The sequence below is a fragment of the Protomyctophum bolini genome, assembly GCF_963924005.1.
Source record: "Protomyctophum bolini genome assembly, chromosome: 13".
Taxonomy (NCBI): Eukaryota; Metazoa; Chordata; class Actinopteri; order Myctophiformes; family Myctophidae; genus Protomyctophum; species Protomyctophum bolini.
In genome coordinates, this window is record NC_137874.1 from 5,561,072 (window position 1) to 5,578,382 (window position 17,311).

Genomic DNA, 17,311 nt, shown 5'->3' on the forward strand with positions numbered 1-17,311 from the left:
ATATTTATAGCCGTTAGATTTCGACATGAAACCAATTCCAAGTATTTGCTCAAACACATGACGTCAACTTTGCTGACCCAACTTGTCGTCATCGTTCCTTAACAGTCATAACTAATGTCACAAATAATATAATAAGCCTGTGTTGAATACATTATGTATACTTTGTACAGGCATCTGAGCACCTGTGGAGGTTGAACATGATGAACATGGTGTTGAAATACTGCAAGAGGATCCAGCCGGAGTGGAGAAAGCAGGTTGGACTCACTTACAGTATGGCTATAACAAACGAACAAACTCTCCCATTTCTTTTCTTTGTGGCTTTCGCCTTTATTTTATATTTTGTATGGAGGGACAGACAGTAGGCTGACAGATGGGGGGGGGGGGGTGACATGCAGTAAAGGCTGTCGGGATCGGGAGTCGAACCCACGGCACACTGCCAGACTGCATTACCAGCCAAGGTGCCTGGACCGCTGATGCACGGCCCAGGCCACTTTACCCATTTTCAACCCATCTTTATACTGTATTTGGTCCTGTTAATGCTCATTATCAAATTGCATTGCATTCTGTCTACTCACTCTGTTTCTCAGAGGAGAGAGGTTCAGAGACCTGCCTACCAGTGACATCTTCAGTATAGGCAGGTCTGTTTATTTTGAGCAAGATTTCCAACCTTTGAGGAAGAGAAAGACCGTAGTTTCTATAAGCTTTGCATCCCCATCGATGATGTCATTTAGGCAGCTTTCTGAACTGTCCATAGCCCACACATAAGATGCAGACAGAGTGAGTATACCTACATTGTGCCATCTTAGAATTCAGCATTAAGTGCTCCATTTTCGTCACCGCTAAACTATTTTGCAAAAAATCACACCCGTGTGAACTGAGTGGTGCAACTCCCCTCTCTCCCCCCTCTCTGTCATTAAGCAGGCAACAGTGCAGCACTAATACTATCTCTCTCTCTCTCTGTTTCTGGCAAACAGCACCCCTACTGGTACTCATTATACTGGCGCTCATACATACAGTACATAGGTGAACACATACATAGGTGAACACAGACATTGCTGTTAAATGGCCAGTCTACAAGCTCACAACGTGTCAATGTAGAGGCTAGCTGAACTATTCAAAAATGTTTTTCAAAATAGTAAAACAAAGGCAAAGAAGTTTAGGTATAAGGGGTTTAGCGGTAACGAAAATGGCTTAGGCTTAAGGGCCAAAGCCCAAATATTGTGAAGATAAGGTTAAAAATGGGCGAAGTGCTCCTCTAAATGTGTTCCCATGTTTGTTCTCATTTGATACAGCTGTGAAGTCCTTTTGTTTCAACCTTGGATTCAATTTGTGTCTTCCTTCCAGTTGGAGCAGAAGGTTGTAGCAAGTGAGATCTTCAAAGAGCAGAAAGAAAGTTACGCCCAGAGTGTTGCCAAGCTGTTTTTGGGCTCCCGGCTCGGTAGGCATTCACACACACACACACACACACACACACACACACACACACACACACACGCACGCACGCACGCACGCACACGCGCATACAGTACGGTTATACAGAAGTAACCGATGGTTTCTCTTCTTGTATCTAGAAAGTGAACAGATCAACCTCAAAGCCGTTCAGACTCTTGGCAACGAAAAGGTCCAGGTGGGGATTCAAATGTATTTTTGCCGTATTATGATAAACACACTAACACTGCATGACATGAACTAAACAAAGAAACAGACAGACGGCAACTCCTCCTCGTCTTATCTCGTCATGGTCTCTCTCTCTCTCCTCTCTGCAGTATGCCGCTTTGGTCACAAAGTATGACAGGAGGGGTTTCAAGCCACGCCCTCGTCAGCTCCTCCTAACGTCCTCCTTCGCTGCGTTGGTGGACAGGACCAAGATTAAGCAGCGGATTGACTACATGACACTGAGAAGTGAGTGTGTGGCCGGAGTATACAGTACTACCCATCAGAGTTGGGTGTAACGAGTAACGGAAAATATCGTTACTGTAACGACACTACTTTGGTCGGTAGCGAGTAATATAACGACACTACTCCTCCAAAATTGATAATCACACTACAGTTACTGGTCGCTTTAGCGCTGCCGTTACTCGCTACTTGCGTCATGTGGCTGCTTTCAGCAGTGTTGCTTTAGAGAATAATGCACACAACGGAGATGAGTTGAACATGAACACTAATGGTGCGCTGGCAACGCAGTACGCAGTACGGACTAGAACATGTCAAACCGGTGTCAGATCATCAGCAGCACAGCATTTTTCGTTACTGTCGTGGACTCGTAGGGTGGCCAGACGTCCGGTTTTAGACCCACCTTTCCTCCTCCCAACTCAACCTCTGGCCGGACACATCATTGTCCGTTTTTTTGTGATATAGCAGTGCTTGTGTCATAACTGTCATTTAAGTCGTCTCTGTATTAAAATCTCCGTAGCACTTTTCCGCTGCACAGAAAGCTCCCAGTCTCCCCACTGTCACAGAGACAGAGCAGGCGTTGGGGTGTTGCCATGTCCGCTTATTACAAGCGACTTTGGGCTTGTTTTATGATAGCCCAGTCAGGCTTCTTTTGGGCTGTTTTCATAGACATGGCTGCTTGTTTCTCTTCTACAACCTGGCAACACTGCCAATGGGAGGGTCTGTTTGTTTGTTGTAGAAGTGTGCTCTCACAATCACTAGTTAGTTAATGTAGAGATAAATAAACCAAATATGCCGAAATGAAAAACTACATTTAATGAGCAATGGAGCAGGGGACTCCACATCATAAAGAAAGGGATCCTAAAGCACTTTGAACATAATTATAGTCTACTGATTTATCTCAGTCTCATTATTTTATTTGAATATATATTGTTGGGAAAGTTAATATTTGCCTAGAACCACGTGGTACAGTGGTTTTCAACCATTTTCATATCAAGGTCCAGTATGTATTCTGCATTTTAGCCATGGACCACCATTTGATGAGATTTGGCCTCACAGACCCCAAACTAAATATTATATTGTTGTGTGGCAGTTCAGTGCAAATTATTTGACAATGCATCTCGGGCGATTTTATGGAGTAACGCAAAAGTAATGTAACGAGTAATGTAACTAGTTACTTTCTCCAGGGAGTAATAAAGTAATGTAAGGCATTACTTTTTTCAAAAGTAATATGTAATATGTAGTGCCTTACTTTTATGAGTAACGGACCCCAACTCTGCTACCCATACAGAAACCTTTTTATGAGGACCCTAAGCACCTATAGTATATGTATTAAGCTTGGGTTTAAATAGTAAATGGTTGTGGTACAGCATGTCTCATTGCAAGCATGTGTCATAGGATAAAGCAGGAGCATCTTAAAATGGCTACTTTTGAGTCATATAAGCCACTGGTTCTCAAACGTACCTAAAGCGAGCTTGTAGATCTGCTAACTTCAAAGGCCTGTAGCACTTGCCCTAGCCTAGCCTGAGCTAACGTGTTAAGTTTCTGGTCTATACTAGGGGTGGGTCGCGGCTGAGATTTGCGCACGCCCTGATTGGATCTCACCGATCTGTCCGTCAGCCCTGGGCCACTCCTCTCCCACCTAGTGAAGCGCTACGTCACATAATTTGGAGCGACACCCACCCGGAAGCGTTGACTCCCACTTCTAGACCAAGGCAGCCAATGCGTTCCTCCAGGCTTTCAATTTTCGTGCAGACGCAATGAAAGCCTGGGTATCGAGGCTAGCCCTAGCCTAGCCCTTTATGTAGACTTAGATAGTAGACTTAGGTTAGCATTGTTTTTTAGACAGACTTATAGCTCGTTATGTAGACAGCACTAGAATTGCATTTTATGTAGTCATGGCACTTTATAGTACACATGTATATTGTATAATATAGTATAGTATGTATAGTTGACATAGATACTCCACTGTTACGTTCTTAGTTTACGCATGATTCATGATAACTACTTTTTATATATGTGATGTATGCCATGCTTTTGTTTTTGCTTAAATGTAAGTCGCTCTGGATCAAGAGCATCTGCTAAATGCCTAAATTGTAAAGTGTAAAGTGGTTAAACTGATTTTGATGCTATATTAACTTATTTTGCTCGGGGACCCCTTGGAACCCCCTCAAGGAGAGCTGAGGGGTCCCCGGAACCCACTTTGAGAACGAGTCAATCAGGGAGATCATTATAGTTCCTTCTAGTGACTGGCTGATGATATATCCCATTCTGAACGGGAACCCATGTTGGTGTTTAGCATCATGTTATGCTTTAGCTATTGAAAAATAGCAGATCTACAAGCTCATAGCGCGCCACCGAGTGGCGCGCTACGAGCTTGTAGGTCTGCTATTTTTTGAAAAATCGAAGAACGACTGACATTCTTTAGAATCTGATCTCAGGTCAGAATGGGTCAATCAGACCAGTGTGTTGTCCAGTGGAAACCTCGTATGAATCTGATCTCAGGTCAGAATGGGATATATAGGACCACACATGATGTTGTTGAGTGCAAATGGACCCAAGGCAGCTCTTCTGTTTCCAAAGGCGTCTCCGTGAGTTCTCGTAGTGATGGCATATTCGTCCTGCACGCACCCAACGAGGACAACAAACAGAAGGTAGGGTCACACCGGGTCACAGCATTAGGTAGGTCACACCGGGTCACAACATTACGCACTCAACTGCTGCATACTGCGCGCTCAAACCCACTCCCTCCCCCCCTGTGTCTCTCCCTCCCACCAGGGTGACGTGGTGCTCCAGTGTGAACATGTCATTGAGGTGGTGACAAAGATAGTCATGATGGCCGGCAAGGTCAACCATGTCAACATCAGCCCGGGCAGGTGGGTGCCTCTCCTATACTGCAGTACCTCTACACACGATATTGTTATTAGTTGATCCATGAAGCAATGTATCTATAGGCCGGGCTTGACATTAACCTTTTGAGGCACTTAAGTAAAGTTCCCAGGCATACAGTAAGTATTCTAAATGACACTGTCTGTGTGTGTGCGTGCGTGCGTGCGTATTGTGTGCGTATTTAGTAATCTGTATTTTTTCATTTATGTTGGTACACAATATTGTTTCAGGTAGGTTTTGTAAAGTCTCATTTTTGTCAGGTGAAAACTGCCAACAGGCCCGTTTTCATTAGCGACCTAGTCATGATTGACTGCGCCCTAAGCCAATGGTATAGTCTGAAACTCGAATCGCGTAGTAGCGACCTAGTCGTGATTGGTTGCCTCCTAAGCCCTGCGCCACACAGCCGAAGTGAGCGCTCCCTGGGCAAGCCCCCAGAAGGGCTGGCCAACGCTGAAGCTGCCACTAGTACCTACTGGCCAAAAGTGGAACTGCAGCACGTTCATGGAGGTGGGCGGACGTTCAGTGACGTCATGTGTGTAACGTGTGTCAACCCTGACCTCAAATTTGAGACCGCTCTCGACTACAAAAGGGTGCAACATAGACATTGTCAGTGACAGATTCTCAGGCGTTTTGACATGCGGAGCAAGGCACTCTCCCAAGTTAACAAGGCACTCATTGAGAGTGGCTTAGTATTACTAATAACATTGTGTTTTACTGTCCAGGACAGTAGAACAAGCAAAATCCCTTGGAATACACAGATACTACTCACGGACCACTACCTCCCAAGCAGTCAGACAGAACAAAAATCACCCACTCCAGGGCTCTAAACAGCTGCCACTAGGTCGAACGTACAAGGTCCCACGGACAAGCACATTTAAAAGCCTTTTATACCAACTGCAGCCTCAGTTTTAAATGAGATGCACTGTGTGGACTACAGCATTTCTTTTACTTTTTTTTACTTAATTTTTATTTGCAGGTAAACAAAACATTAGTCACAGTGTAAGGGTTCGTATACATCATTAATGAGCAACATATTCCAGTCCATTCATGAATGCCCATCATTATTATCATCTGTGTCGTCCTGTTGATTTCTATATTCAGTCCATTTTGCCCATTTTTCAGTGAATAACTCCCCTTGTAGTCTCAATGTATGAGTACGTTTCTCCATTACAAATATCTCCTGCGCAATGTTCAGCAACTACAGCATTTCTTAATAGTGAAGTGTATCTTTTGTGTCATTGATTTTTAAATGTCTATAGGCTACCGTATGTTATGTATTGTGATGCCTGTTTCATTGTCTCTGTAATTGACTTACATTTGGAGCCATATACCTTTTTAAGGACTTTATAAGCTAAATTCACAGCTCCCTTTTCCTCCCTGTTTCTTTTCCTCTGGCTTTGGTCTACACTAGTATTACGTTTGCTCTGGCTCGAGGCAAGGAGGGGATCATTGATTTCATCGGGGGCCCAGAGTTGAAGGTGGCCAAAGGCAAAAAAGGACATCTGCTAGTGGTGAGTCTGGGCTTGTTTTGGTGTGATGATGTGGCGCAAGGGGAGGTACTGTAGGAGGGGGGAGAGTCAAACGTTTAAAACGCCTGTTATCTGAATATGCATCATGGGTTATGTTATGTCAGCATATTCATTAATAAGCTTCTACAAGGGTTTCTGCCGTCTTAACGGTGTCTCAATGACTTTGCAGACTGCCCCTCCGCTCTGCAACACATGATTGCCGGACCGGCACAAGTGTCTTTCGGGGGAACCACTGAAGCTTTCACTAACCGCAGATGTTTGCTGCTCAGAAGTGCTCGGATTAGTATCAAACCACACACGCAGTATATATTGGAACAGCACTGAACAACAAAGGAAGATTCACTATTTCAACACTTTTTCCTGTACTGCAAGTCATTCTTTTTAGCCAACATAAACATTGCAAGAAATCACAAGAAATGCACAGAATTGAACAATTGCAAATCTCACACTTGATATATGATAATTAATGTTGTATGCAAATACCTTTCCATGAGATCACATATAAAATAATTTCTGTGTTATAAATAAATAACTCTGTATAACAAAAATGAACAATGAGCACAAATAAATAGCACATACTTGTAATAAATAAATAAATACATCAATAAATAAATAAATGAATAAATAGTATATATGGTACAGTATCTTTGGAAATTCCAATAGTTTTAGGCCTGGGTGAAAGGGGAAAGTATTTTCCTGGGTCTAGTAGCATATTTTTTTGTAACATTTAAAAAAAAAAAGAGATGACTCTGGGAAATACCCAGAAGGTGCCAGTTATGCAGTAATATAAAAGCATCACTAGAATGAAAACCCCACAGACCATGTGAAATGTGGACAACACATATGATAAAGATAAAGTGGCAAAACTGTGTTTGGCTTAAATACATATATATATATATATATATATATATATATATATATTGCTGTTGCTTGCCTACTGTACTGTCGGTTAAATTCTACCAGTATGTTTTGCATAATGTAAAACCATTGATTAATGGTTGAGTCTGCTTGTGTGCATGCACAATATGATCCTAAGATTCTTAACTCTGAACCTGTATGGACCCTTAAGGGTCTAATTTGGGTCGATTGGGTCAAGAGTCAAATTGATTAACGGTTGAGGATTCCACTGTGTGCATTTGGTCCTCTAGTGTCCAGTGAGTTTCGAGTTGCGGGTGTTCCTGTGTTTGGAGGCCAACAGGAGGAAGTCTCTGGCCATCTTGGTCAGGTAGAGGTTTAGGTCCCTCAGAATGACATAGCCCTCCTTGCGGCTGTCCCACAGCGTCTGAGACGGGGGCTGTCGGCTCGGGGCACGGACGCTTGAGACGGTCGGCACCATGGGAAACACGTGGCTCATCCTGGAGCTGTTCATATGCTTCAGCTGCAGGGTGAAATAAAAAATAAACATCAGCGCACTTGTCCTCATCTCAACTTGGACCTAATTCATACCTTGTAGTAGGAAAGAAGCATAAATTCACTCCACTCCCATTTGCTTATACTCTTCTTCTGGACTATAGCTAAATAAGGGCACAAAACAATGGGTGCTATGCTGATGTAAGTAAACGTGTACCTGACTGTTGACTTGCCCCATGAGGTCCATCAGGTTTAACTCGACGACTTTTATGCCCGTGGTGATGGTGGGCTCGGGCCTGTTCCTCAGTCGTCTGTCTTCTCTCTCCAGCTGTCCTCTCTTCTGCTCCAGGACCTCCCAGTAGGCGCGCAGGTCCCGTGACGCAGAATGTAACCGCTCCCAATCCTGAACGGGGCACACCAGACATTTAAAACATCGCCACCATGTGGTTAATAATAACACAGCACAACCCTTGCACTGACATTTGGGGCCCTGTTTTGGTCTGTGCCCCTACCCCTTATCCTTTCTTTTTTTTTTTACTATTTTGAAAAAACATTTTAGAATTGTTCAACTAGCCGATCTACATCAACACTTTGTGAGCTTCTAGAATCTATTATTATTTGAAGAAAGAAAAAAAGGCAAAGAAGTTTAGGGATAAGGGGTAAGGAACGGACAAAAATAGGGCCCTTAGACTCCAGATTTACTTTATTGTCCCCAGAGGAAACATTTGGATAAACTACAAGATGACATGTCAGTCAGTCTTCAAGCTGTGTGTGGATTTCACTCATATCGACCAAAACTTTGACTAAAAACTAAAGTAGGCGTGTAATAGAATCGTATTTAACTTGAGTTAACAACTTGTGTAAAACAATTAAAATTTAAGGAAATGGTGATATACAGGGCAGATACAGACCTTCATATTTAGCCACATGTACAGGTCTGTTGAAAGCACTGGCAGGGCCTCCAACTGCAGGTCTCTGTCTTCAAAATGTTTGTCCCCCAAATGCTGCTCCTTCTGAGAGAACAAAGGTACGGTGGTAAGAATGGAAGGCTATAGCAATGGCGTCTATGTTTTCAGACTAAACCCCATTACTTTAATAAAGAATGGAGCTCACTCACATATCTCAGCAGCAGCTGTTGCACGCGGCTGCGTGTGAATCTGGTCAGACTTAGGGAGGTGTTGTAGTCCCTGGCCCTCTGGATGGCTGAACGGGAAGAGCAACATGGGTCCACGCAGTTCAGGATGAAACAGAGAAGACACAGAGAAAAGCCGCCACACCATACTGTTGTGTCCATCTGGAAGAGTTGGATGCAGGAGAAAGTGACACTAATGCTGTTGGTAATATTGTGTTATGACGCTTACTGTTTGATTAACTTTGATTAACTTTATTTACGAAGTACAGGCATAACATACAGTATGGGTTAAAAGCATGCCAAATGGATGACAAAGGCCCATTCCCTATGGTGGGGTTGGCGAAAGGGCCTTTCTGTGTGGAGTTTGCATGTTCTCCTTGTGTCCCCGGCCTATAGGGTAGGTATAGTGGTACCCTCACAAAAAACATGCAGTAATCCTGGTCTCTAAACTGCCTCCCCCTGGCCAGCCACGGCGCCTGATGGAGGGGAAAGGAACTGGTTGGAATAGCGTGTTCCTTCCACGTGCTCATGCATGCATAGAAGGAAGCATGAGGTCAGTCCGTTGCTCTCCCCAGGTTGGCAGAGGGAGTGTTGAGCCCAGGATTAAGATGCGTTTTTCACCCAGTGTCATTAAGCTGTACGTGTTGCACACAGAAAATAACAGCTACAAGCTCAAAACGTGTTGTGAACTTGACACAGCAACATCTTGAGTGTTTCTTCAAAGCGGAGGGTCATTTTTTACGCTTTTGCACATACTATTTGCACATTCGCACATGAGTAATCTCATCGGTAATCAATCTCCTTTCGACTCATTGTCTGAATTGTGAAATTGTACAAATTGTACAAATCACCCAACAATAATGTGCATGCAGCAGAATAAAGATAAGATACAAATATATTTTCCCTTTTTTTTTAACTCAACAGGTCATCTCCATGTCAATATATTTTCTAAATAAATGTAATTATTTGATTCAAATACAATATCACAGCATGTTAAGTGTACAGGTGCTCTTGAATATCTTACCTTGTCAAATTGGTGTGCCTTGTCTGACTGAGATATTTGCATGTTGTAAGGAATGTTCACTATAAGAGTATTTATATGGTCTTGTTCTCACTTTCAGTTTCTGATATCGGTCTGGAGTTTTTCTTCACTTTCTCTCTCTCTCTCTCTCTCTCTCTCTCATTGTATCTTGTGGTTAGTGATGATTCATGGAGTGGCATGTTATGATCTACTCTACTGTATAGACTATCTACTCTACTGTATAGCCGCACACTCATAGCTGCCAATGCATAAGGTTTTAATGGGGACAAGGGTCCGAAACATTGGTGTCTCTGTGTCCTCATTAAACCTTATGCATTGGCAAGTGTGCGGCTATACATTTCTTTCATTCAGTATTAAAACCCATTCCGGGCGGGAACCCCTTTTGGTGTTAGCATTATGTTATGCTTTAGCTATTGAAAAATAGCTAAAAAATTTAAACGACTGAGATAGAAACATAGCTTTTTCAGAAAACTGTCAGGATGTAGAAGACATTTTATAGAATCTGATCTCAGGTCATAATGGGTTAACTTTCCCGTTGGCTGGCACCTCACAAGGACCGGTGTGCTGTGCATCCTTTTGCTTATAATGATCTACTGTATATACAGTAAAAATATGCACTTAAATGTAAAGTTTAGATTTACACCCCAGAATGCAGTGATGACAACTATATTTAAAAAAATACGTTTTAGGTATCGTTTAGAAATAGTTGTATCACTCTTGGGATGAAATTGCACTTGTGTGCTAAGTAACCTGTGACCATGCATGGACTTGAATGGGGTTGAATATTGTTTGTTTTGGTACAAAAATGTCCTTATTGTGAGTTTGCTAAAATATTGACATTCTTGATGGTAGGCTAATGAAGCTATAGGAATCATAAATCTAACACCATTCAGAGGTGACTTCCCTAAAAGGGCAATAGCCGATCAGATTCTAGCCTGGATTATTTACTATCCATTTCAAGACAATGGGAAATTTGAGGAAATCCCTTTGGACCAGAAAACGACACAATTAGAAGTTTCAGCCTACCTCGCTTGCATGCAGTCATATCAGTTTCAGTCAAACATTCTGATCGATCCAAGTTCCAAGCTACTGTACTTCTGTGGGACATAGGTTTGCTATTGCTAAGCATACACTAGTGATCAAAAAGCAGGGTACAAAGGTACTCAGTGAAGTTTTTACACCTGTGGAGGGCTATGTAGGACAGGTTATTCTGTTAACCCACTGACCTATATTTTGTATTATTTGACCTCAACATTCTGAATACACATACGATAAGATAAGATCTTGTCACTGTCACGAAATTCCGTTTAGTGCAACCATAACACATAGCAGTATCAACAGAGAGAATGAAAAGGACAAAATAAACACTGGTGGGGTAACTTCATGGCATAAAACTGTCAGAGTCCAGTCCAGTCAACTCAACTCAATCCATTAATAAGAGCGCATTATAATGCACTGTTAAAAATAGTCAAATACACTTGTGAGTGTGCAGGAATGCAATATTGTTATGCATGCACACACCCCACATATACATTAAGTTGTGTATAGGCTAAGGCAGCTTGTCTGTCTGTTCTAACTTTTTATTTCTATGTCCTTTAGGTTGGAGCTGCATTCTACCTGTGGAGAGGTGTGTCCTGGTGATTACCTGGCTGGTCCCCATCTGGCAATCACCTGGCTGGCTACTTAAACCTGGCCGTGACGGCACGCAGTGCTCAGTGATAGTTCCTCTTCGGCCAGTGCACACCTCTGTGCTTTTGTACTAGGTCAGTTGAATTCTAAGACTCAAGAACATATTCCGCTCCTCTACTGGCCAGATCCTAATTGTTGGTCTCCTTTCTCAGTACCTGCCTGCCAGCCTGACCACCTCTCCATGCAGCTCCAACTGAAGACCTAAGTATTATTTTCGGCTTTGGAAACTGGGACTTTATACCTTTTGGACTTAAGTTAATTTTTTCCTTGAACATTGCCTGAAGAACTTCTGTGTTTTGGAGTGAATAAATACTCTAGTTTTTGCATCGTACCACGTTTCCTTGTCTGATCTGTCTGCATCTGGGTTCCCTGTCTGCCTTGACAGTGTGGCTAGATTTCTTCACTCCAAGGCTCTGTCTGCATCTGGAGTTATACAGGTTTTTTTCTCCAGTTCTCAGAAACCATTGGTCCAACCAAATTTACACTGCACTGCACAGTGCACACCCTCAGGTTATATATGGGACACAGAAAGAAAGAAGGTGTGCGGACATCCAATACCTTCTTTCTGTATGTAATGTATATATATTTCTGTTCATCACGGTCCGTCAATAAATTCTGAGATGTGCGTGCTTCCCTTTTGGGGATATATATATATATATATATATATATATATATATATATATATATATATATATATATATGGGACACACAAACCAAATTTGAGGCTTGCTTTCGTTAATTAGCCTATACAATTCTCTTATAAAACTCTCAGTGTAAATTACATACAAAACATTGCCACACAGAAAACCCCAAATTACCAACTGCATGGACAAAGGAAATGGCTGTAGTAAACTGTGGGGGAGCCAAATAAGGTTTACAGAGAACGATACTTCCTCCTCTAAAATAGACATTTTTACTCTCAATCTATTACGTAGTCGTAGGGCCTATATCGGCGATGAGTCAGACACCCCTTGAGACTTCCACACACAAGGGCTTTCCTCCGAGTCTCGTTCTCCACTGCAGACATCAAACTTCCCTCCTGCCATTGCATTTCCAGTCTCATTGGGAGTCACGGTTGCATCTCATTCAGGCTCACTGTTTTCTACAGCACGTCTTTTTTTTGTTGTTGTTACATTTCCTTCCCATTTTTTTTTTTTTTTTAAGAATATTTATTCTGGTGTGGAATAAATGTTAAGATATTTGGTTAAGACATGTATAGCCTAAATAAATAAAAGTCTTATGATAATTAAATAATAATGAATAAACGTTATATACAGTATAGCACCTTTGAAAAAGATGTCTTCGATGGGAAACGATGGCTTTTGAGAAGTGATTTCTGCCTCAAAGTGCCCCTTTCTCAAAAGAAACAATAAAGAAATAATGGCATGCCTGCCCAACATCCCTTATCAAGACAAGAATCTGACAAATAATTATAATTTCACTATTGTGTTGAAGAATGATCAAGTAGACGTATAGTGTGGTACTTGGGCCAAGTTACAACCACAAAAAGACCACCCCAAAAATGTGACCTTTTGTGAGGTTTGGGCACCTGCCCCCTCGGTGCTCTCTGCACGGCTCTGAAATTTCCTTAAGTCTTTCTACTCTGCTACAACCCAGCATCCTGTCAGGGGCCATCTCCATTATGGTATTGGTTGAATCTAGCAGGAAAGCACGCACATCTAAAAAAAAGTCTACGGGTGCATGCAGGCGCATGCTGGCCTATAGTGGTCCAGGCGCATGCCATGCCACATATATATATATATATATATAGGCTCTGGCCTGACAGCGTGTCGCGTGTCCGAGTCCCATCCATGACGACCTTTGCTGCATGTCTCTCCCCTTCCCTCTCGCTCCCTCTTTCCTGTCAATCTTCACTTGTATCTATGTCAATAAAGGCAGAAAAGCAAAATGAATAACCTAAAAAAACACATGAGCTTCTCTTATATTTAATTTTAGTTTGGAGCTCAAGACCAGTGGACTTCCTGTCTTCTCAACACTAGTTTCCAAACATTTTTAGCTCAAGACCCAAAAGAGATATTAGGATGTTTGCCCGGGACCCAAACTATAGTGAAAATAGAATAGCCTATATCAGTGATACTCAACCTCAGGCCCGCGGGCCTGCTGGCCCACCAATGAAAATCTAAAAAAAAGAAGAAAAACAAAATCTGGAAAATGAAATAAAAATAAATAAATCTGAATGAAGTTATCTTTAATTACATTATTATAAGTAATACTATTAGAGTTGTACTATTACTCGAACGAAAATAAAAGCTTGGGGGGGGGGAGATGCAATGCAAATGAAAGACATATACTGTGTATCCCTATTCCCTGACATAATTTTATAGCTAAACGGACAGAATTCTATTTTATTTGAATGATGAAACCCAGCTGCCATTAATAGTTGGAAATGGAAATGGAAATTGCGGAAATTGCGGAAATTGTAATTGCGGAAATGGTGGAAATGCCCTAGTGTTTCCACCTTGTCTTGTTAGTCCTTTTAGCCAATCATTGTGATAATTATCTGTTGAGTTCACCTGTGTCTTTGTGTATTTATACTCCCCTGGTTTTGTCTTTTCCCTTGTCAGATCATTGTTGTAAGTCACCAGTGTTCAGTTCATAGTGTGTAGCGCTTAGTCTTGTTCCTAGTAGTCTTTGTTCCGAGTATTCTCCTAGTGTGTTTTCTTCGTGTTTGGTTCTGGACTTTTGTGAGTTTTGGTCATTAAACTCTCTTGCATTTGAGCTCCTTTGCCTCCGCCTATCTGTCTTGCACTTGGGTCCTACCTTCCTGCCCCGCACACGTGACAACGGGTGCTGAACAAAAATACATACAGATGAGAAGTTAGGAAGTCCACACATGTGCACAGCACCGGTCTTGAGCTTCTCTTATAATTCATTTTATTTTGGAGCTCAAGACCAGTGGACTTCCTATCTTCTCAACACTGGTTTCCAAACATTTTAGCTCAAGACCCAAAAGAGATATTAGGATGTTTGCCCGGGACCCAAACTATAGTGAAAATAGATAGCAGAATAGAATAGCCTATATGGTCCTAGGAGTCTAGGACTCAAGCGAAGCCTGTGCAGCTGGATCGATCCTGGACATCTTATGGGGTCAACCCCAGGTGGTGAGGATGGGCTCCAACACCTCTGACCCTACGACCCTCAGCGCAGGAATCCCCAGGGTGAAAAGGGCTGCAGCAACGCCTCTCTCAGTTGACGCAGCTGAAGACGTTCAGCATGGGGCTCAAGATCTTATGGGCTGCATCACCGCCTGGCACATTGGGAAGTGGGAACTGCACATGCCCCTCAAGCACCTGTTTGGCTGTTTCAGCCTTAACACCTGGCAACACACACACACACACACAGTCAAATGCAAACAACTTCTATACACTGTAGTGCATGCACTATTTTATACCAACATACACACGACGCATAAATGACACAAATGTATAACGTTCTGCAAAAGTAACAATGTAATTCAGGGGTGCCCCCCCCCCCCCCCCCCCCGTAGTTGTCGGGCATAAAAGGGACACAGACATAATATCTGGGTGGGGCATGCTTTTCCAACTTGCATCATTCCAAGTAGGCCAGTGCCCAACGGGCACCGCCGTAGAGGCCCCACGGGCACCTCTCTATAGCTTATCATAATAATAATATTGTGTGTGGATTATCCCTTGCTTGTAAATCTGAAGTATATTTGTACAGGTGGTTGTATAGTCGAGGGGAGTCAGAGAGGCTCGATGTGGGGTTAAAGGATCGGCATCATGGCATGGGTCTACCATCATAGCAATCTTTACGCAACACCACCTGACAACACAAATGTACACTATTCAGCCTTATAAAAGGGGGGCGGTTATAACTTCAACGTGAATTTTTGTCTCGGCTTTGAATTATCTGCTTGTGACTCTCAGGGCCAGGAAGATGTTTGCAGCTTTCACACTCATATTTATGTGTTTGAGTGCTACTGTCCTAGCAGACCATCACCACCAACCGTGCCGTAAGAATATTAGAAAACTATTATTTGTCTATATAATATTACGTAATAATAATATGTAATTACCTGTCTGTTTGTTAAGTAGTTTTGTTTAAATCGTCGTCGTAATGATGTTTTCCTATTTGAAATGACAAGTAATATTCTCTCATATTGTTTTATTTTAGAGTCACCCAATATGACAGGGGTCCTGTCAGTGGTGAGTTCACCAATATTTGTGATTCAAAAACAATGTTGGATAATATTTAGATTTTTTTTAAATCTCTGCTTTGTGTTTTTCCAATTAAACCATGCAGTCTAACATGGAGGAGAAGACATACACTATGGCTACATATGTTTATGATAGTGGGGCCAAGAAACTACGGTTCAAAGTAGTTCAAAATGAGACTTTCAACTCCCAGTATAACGCTTCTAAGGATATGGATGTGCTGATGTTTTTCAAGGAGGTAACGTATATAGAACATTATTTATATGACAAATATTATTGCTATATAAATATCTTTTTTGCTTTGTTTGTTTGTGAATGTGATTATCTTTTCTCATAACTGTGTCTGGCAGGGCATGCTCTATGAAATTGATGCCAAAAACCAGAGCTGCAAGAAGAAATCTATGCATAATATGAGCTCAAATCCACTGCAAATTGCCTCCAATGCTCATTTCCTTGCTAACATTCACCTTGGACGTGCATCTGTTCCAGAGGAAGGTCTACAATTCAACATTTGGTCTGTGCCAGTCCCGGGATTGAAAGGCAAGATAGGCTGAAAAACAAACAGTATTGAATTTCAATGTGTAATAATAATAATAATAATAATAATAATAATAATAAAAGTATCTTTGATAATGTTGAGCACACACTGAGAGCGTTACAAATTGAGGAATTATTATTTCTCTGTCATTTGATTTCAGAACCATATATCATGTCTGCAAGTATAGGATGTGTGCCTCTGAGTATTATATACAGCACAGACTCAACTATCCTCATGATCAGGTTTGTGTGGTTGTCTAAAACAAGTGGTTCTCAAAGTGGGGCCAGAGTAATCTAGTAAGAGAGAGTGGCGACACGCTTTGATCTCGCCGCAAAGCGGGCGCCTTCATCTGTATTTCTCTTATTTCAATTGACTTTTCGTATTTGCCATTTGATTTGAATTTTGGCAGCTTTGCGCTTCCTATGCGCTATAGTTCCAAACATTGGAACTATCCCATTGAGATATAGAATGAGCACTTCCGCATTCCATTGTTATACAATGGGAGTCGACACTATAGTATAGCCACTCTTTACTAGATTACTCTGAGTGGGGCCAGGCAGGTAGTGGGTACCACATTGACCTTGCAGGTCTCTGAGATGGTACAAATTGAACAAAACGGACCCCGTAAGTGTCCACATGGTTCCATTTGTAGGCCTACACACACTGCAGATCCCTGGAATTATAAAAAGTTTGATAACTGCATGCATGATCTAAACGGTTTGGACTTTCTTGTAAGGGTTGTAAAGGGGCAACGTTTACATGTAATATTTGTGTCGATTTTCCACAGCAATGTCAATGTGGAGGTTGAGATTAAGGACCCTGACTATCTTACCCCGCCTTCTTTTTGTGAGGGTTTGGAGGAGGAGGAGGAGGAGACACCTGAAGGGAAGGTCAACAGTTTCTTCCACTTTTTCTTAGAATGAATCCCACAGTAAAGAGTAAATACAGTCCAAATGTCAGTAACGTTTGCACACATAAATGGATAAAAGAACACTGATTTAACTGTGACTGAATTGCTGTGTGCTGCATTGTTTCACTGAAGAGATGTGGCTT

At 42.0% G+C, this 17,311-nt stretch overlaps 3 protein-coding genes across 8 annotated transcripts in view; 2 read left to right on the forward strand and 1 right to left on the reverse strand.

Moving 5' to 3' along the window:
- The window catches only part of LOC308327096 (unconventional myosin-Ic-like), a 44,425-nt gene extending 37,487 nt beyond the window's left edge, over positions 1 to 6,938 (forward strand). For 5 of the 6 annotated variants that reach the window (XM_080780242.1, XM_080780244.1, XM_080780245.1 and 2 more), the window contains 8 exons: positions 171 to 254; positions 1,345 to 1,438; positions 1,572 to 1,627; positions 1,767 to 1,902; positions 4,477 to 4,547; positions 4,672 to 4,769; positions 6,194 to 6,293; positions 6,481 to 6,938. In XM_080780242.1, coding sequence (XP_080636368.1) covers positions 171 to 254; positions 1,345 to 1,438; positions 1,572 to 1,627; positions 1,767 to 1,902; positions 4,477 to 4,547; positions 4,672 to 4,769; positions 6,194 to 6,293; positions 6,481 to 6,507 — 666 coding nt within the window. In that variant the 3' untranslated portion in view covers positions 6,508 to 6,938. Of the gene's footprint in view, positions 1 to 170; positions 255 to 1,344; positions 1,439 to 1,571; positions 1,628 to 1,766; positions 1,942 to 3,184; positions 3,431 to 4,476; positions 4,548 to 4,671; positions 4,770 to 6,193; positions 6,294 to 6,480 lie in introns of those variants that run through there. The other variant, XM_080780246.1, reaches the window with a different exon arrangement.
- A 467-nt stretch (positions 6,939 to 7,405) lies between these two features.
- Positions 7,406 to 9,859, reverse strand: LOC308327485 (uncharacterized protein; the record flags this gene model as incomplete). Its single annotated transcript, XM_080781006.1, has 4 exons — positions 7,406 to 7,689; positions 7,879 to 8,136; positions 8,779 to 8,955; positions 9,818 to 9,859. 4 exons carry the CDS (start codon positions 9,857 to 9,859, stop codon positions 7,456 to 7,458), a joined length of 711 nt encoding a protein of 236 aa, XP_080637132.1. The 3' UTR covers positions 7,406 to 7,455.
- Positions 9,860 to 15,442: 5,583 nt separating this feature from the next.
- LOC308327486 (uncharacterized protein) lies at positions 15,443 to 17,181 on the forward strand (the record flags this gene model as incomplete). Its single annotated transcript, XM_080781007.1, has 2 exons — positions 15,443 to 15,513; positions 17,046 to 17,181. 2 exons carry the CDS (start codon positions 15,443 to 15,445, stop codon positions 17,179 to 17,181), a joined length of 207 nt encoding a protein of 68 aa, XP_080637133.1.
- Positions 17,182 to 17,311: the final 130 nt, after the last annotated feature.